At 34.7% G+C, this 2,998-nt stretch overlaps 1 protein-coding gene and 1 long non-coding RNA gene across 6 annotated transcripts in view; one reads left to right on the top strand and one right to left on the bottom strand.

The window, feature by feature from the left end:
• KIF27 (kinesin family member 27) overlaps positions 1-1,576 on the top strand; it is an 85,862-nt gene extending 84,286 nt beyond the window's left edge. For all 4 annotated transcript variants that reach the window (XM_011953971.1, XM_011953972.1, XM_011953969.1 and 1 more), the window contains one exon: positions 687-1,576. In XM_011953971.1, the coding sequence (XP_011809361.1) occupies positions 687-1,171 (485 nt within the window). In that variant the 3' untranslated portion in view covers positions 1,172-1,576. The remainder of the gene's footprint in view (positions 1-686) is intronic.
• LOC105520327 overlaps positions 584-2,998 on the bottom strand; it is an 8,184-nt gene continuing 5,769 nt past the window's right edge. The window contains exons 4-6 of one of the 2 annotated variants that reach the window (XR_001003112.1): positions 2,483-2,637; positions 1,029-1,142; positions 584-764 (exon numbers count right to left, since the gene is read on the bottom strand). This is a non-coding gene — a long non-coding RNA (uncharacterized LOC105520327). The remainder of the gene's footprint in view (positions 765-1,028; positions 1,143-2,482; positions 2,638-2,998) is intronic. The other variant, XR_001003113.1, reaches the window with a different exon arrangement.

The raw sequence follows: 2,998 nt of genomic DNA, 5'->3' as shown, positions 1-2,998 counted from the left end.
TGTTTCATCATATTAGGTCTAGTACCTATAATGCATTTCCCTTAAGCAAGTTTTTGTCTTTGATATTAGATATTCTTTGATTTAAGAACCTCTAGCTTTGATCTCTTCACTCTAATTCCAGTGGGGTGTCCCCACCTAGGGCATATTCTCTCATCTCCATTTTGATGACAGAAATTGTGGTGCACACCCCATAGTACATTCAGACAGCAGAACACTGCTATCATGCTGGGAGTGCCAACCAAGACCAGATTTCCACACATATAATGCCAAGTCCCAGAGTTTTCCCTCGAGATATGGGGCAGAGCCAATATTATCCAGTGCTGGCATCACTTGGCCATGATTTAGAATTCACTAGTAGCAAGCCCAGCAGAGAAGGCAAGCATGGAAAGGCACAAGAGGCGTCCAAAGCACTCTTATGTTTCCAGGGAGTACCAAACCCCCAAAAGACTATTTCTCAACTTTGTTCCATGAATTAAAGTTGTGAGTTATTCACATGCAAGATGCCTATAAGTGAAATAAAAATATATTCACACATCTGTTCATCTAAAATAAGTCATTTAACAAAAAAGTTGAAAAACATTATGCATATTGGGTGATAATAATGTATTTATGTTAAGACGTTTTGATTAAAATACCTAATTTTGAGGAAATAATATCTAATATTTTGGTTTGGGGATTATTTTTAGATCATGAGGCTGGAGATGGAGTCCTGAAGCCAGAAGAAGGAGGCATGCTTTCAGAAGAATTAAAATGGGCATCCAGACCTGAAAGTATGAAATTAAGTGGACGAGAAAGAGAAAGGGACAGTTCACCAAGCAGCTTAAGAACACAGCCAAATCCTCAGAAGCTCTGGGAAGATAGCCCAGAATTACCTCCAATTCATAGTTCTTTAGCACCCCCCAGTGGGCATATGTTAAGTCATGAGGATAAAACAGAAATAGGTGATAATCAGTTTACAAAATCTCACAGTCGACTGTCATCCCAAATTCTCGTTGCGGGAAATGTGGGACAGCTTCATGGTATTACACCGGTAAAACTGTGTCGAAAAGAATTACGTCAGATTTCCGCCTTGGAACTATCATTGCGACGTTCCAGTCTTGGAGTTGGGGTTGGATCAATGGCTGCTGATTCCTTCGAAGTATCTAGGAAACCAAGTGACTTAAAAACTTAGACATTTAATAATAGGACTTTAGTAGATATGTAAAAAGATTCCTTTTTCTAACCTGTTAAAAACTAAAGCTCAATTTCACTACCTCTTTCCTCAAAATAAAGGAAGAAGGGGAGGAAGGAATCTCCAATTCTTTTATATACTATAGATGTGTACATCTTCTATAGAATACTTGGGGAGTTTTAATTTATATTCCCATAGTAATCAAACATGTTTTCCAATACTTGATAACATTTAAATATTTACATTTATAAATACGCTTAAATGTTTTTCCAGGCATATTTGAAGAATAAAACTAATAATAGACTAAAATATCTTTCAAGTATGTATTATTATATAATATAAATGTACATTATATTATAAAAGTATTTTACAATATAACTATATTATTGTTATTCTCAAATACAAGTATATTGTTATTTTTAAAAGATCCAGCTAAATACTGCTTTTGTCAGAGGGAGTCACCTGCTGCATATGTGGGCTAAGACAACCTCTCAGCTTTATGGATTGAGGCTCATTTACAGTCCTCAGAGTTCACAGAAATGGTCAGTCTCGACTTTTTAAACATGCTCACTGTTCTGTTTCTGGAATTTTTTGGATTTTTAAAAATTTATAATGTTATGTTTTTTGTTTACTACTATTATGCAATATAAGTTTTCATGCCTTTCCTGCTCTATACACTCAATATATCTCTCACTATTCTATTAAAATTGGGAGAAGTGGATGCTGTTCCATGGAATAGGGAAATGATAGAATAAAACTAAAGCATTGTAACATTTCAACAGAAAGAACACTGGTTATGACATCTCTGGTCATACGGAGTATGTCTGTAAAGCCTGAAGTCTCGCCAAAGCATCTTTAATGATCTGATGGGCTTAAGTCTGATATTTTTCTCTACAACCTCCTTAGTCAGGCTTTGCAAACTGGCCAGACTACATTGGGGCTGTAAATATGTCAATGAAATTTTTACTAAAATCTCCAAGTTTTTCTGGCCAAAATTTTACTATATATATAATGTACAATTTACTTTGGAATTAAGAACTAAACAGTTTACCCATGAAATGTAGCTTGTACTTTTTAACCATATTTTTCAGTTATAGGAAACATCCATTGTAATGACCTGAGAAATTATTTTGTTACTTAAGTTGTTCTTTGTTACTTTTCCAAATCTTTCACTTGTCAACCAAGTTAGTTTCTTAAACTAATTAATGTTTGGGTGGGGGCTGTAGCAAAACCATCCTGACATGCCTGCTTACTCAGAGTCAACCACTTCCTTGCTGAATCCATTTTTTCTGATGTAGTGCTGCTACAGACCTTTTCCTTTTGTCCTTCCCTCTGTTGCTGTGGACTTGATCATCTCACATAGGACCCAAACTGTCACCCTGTGCTCAAAGACTTAAGGCTTCCTTTCTCTCATTGCTAGGCCCTAGGGAGTAGAGCTTCTTGGTCTCCTTGCTAAAAACCAGTTCCTTTAGGAAACAAATCAAAACAAAACCAACTTATAAAAAGGAAAATCGTTTATCTCTTAAGCATGGTACTAAAATTTATTTAAATTAAATAGATTTTTGTGGACTTAACCTGGGAATGAAACAATTTTTAATATTGGTCCAATGAGATACTATTTTCTAAATTTCAAAAACCTAATTTACAAACTAACTGGGAAATTTTATTTTTACCAGAGACTGTTTGAAGTCAGATTCTGGTTTCCAGCTAGTCTTCCATTTTTATAAATTTATGTATATTCATATATATAAATATAAATCATACAAACCAAAGGTAAAACATACACATTATAAATATGTATAAATGCACTGACCTTTTGCCATTTTT

This window comes from Colobus angolensis, unplaced genomic scaffold (genome assembly GCF_000951035.1).
Source record: "Colobus angolensis palliatus isolate OR3802 unplaced genomic scaffold, Cang.pa_1.0 Scaffold379, whole genome shotgun sequence".
Lineage (NCBI taxonomy): Eukaryota > Metazoa > Chordata > Mammalia > Primates > Cercopithecidae > Colobus > Colobus angolensis.
The sequence above is the reverse complement of the archived record's forward strand: the minus strand, read 5'-3'. Positions and strand labels throughout refer to the sequence as shown.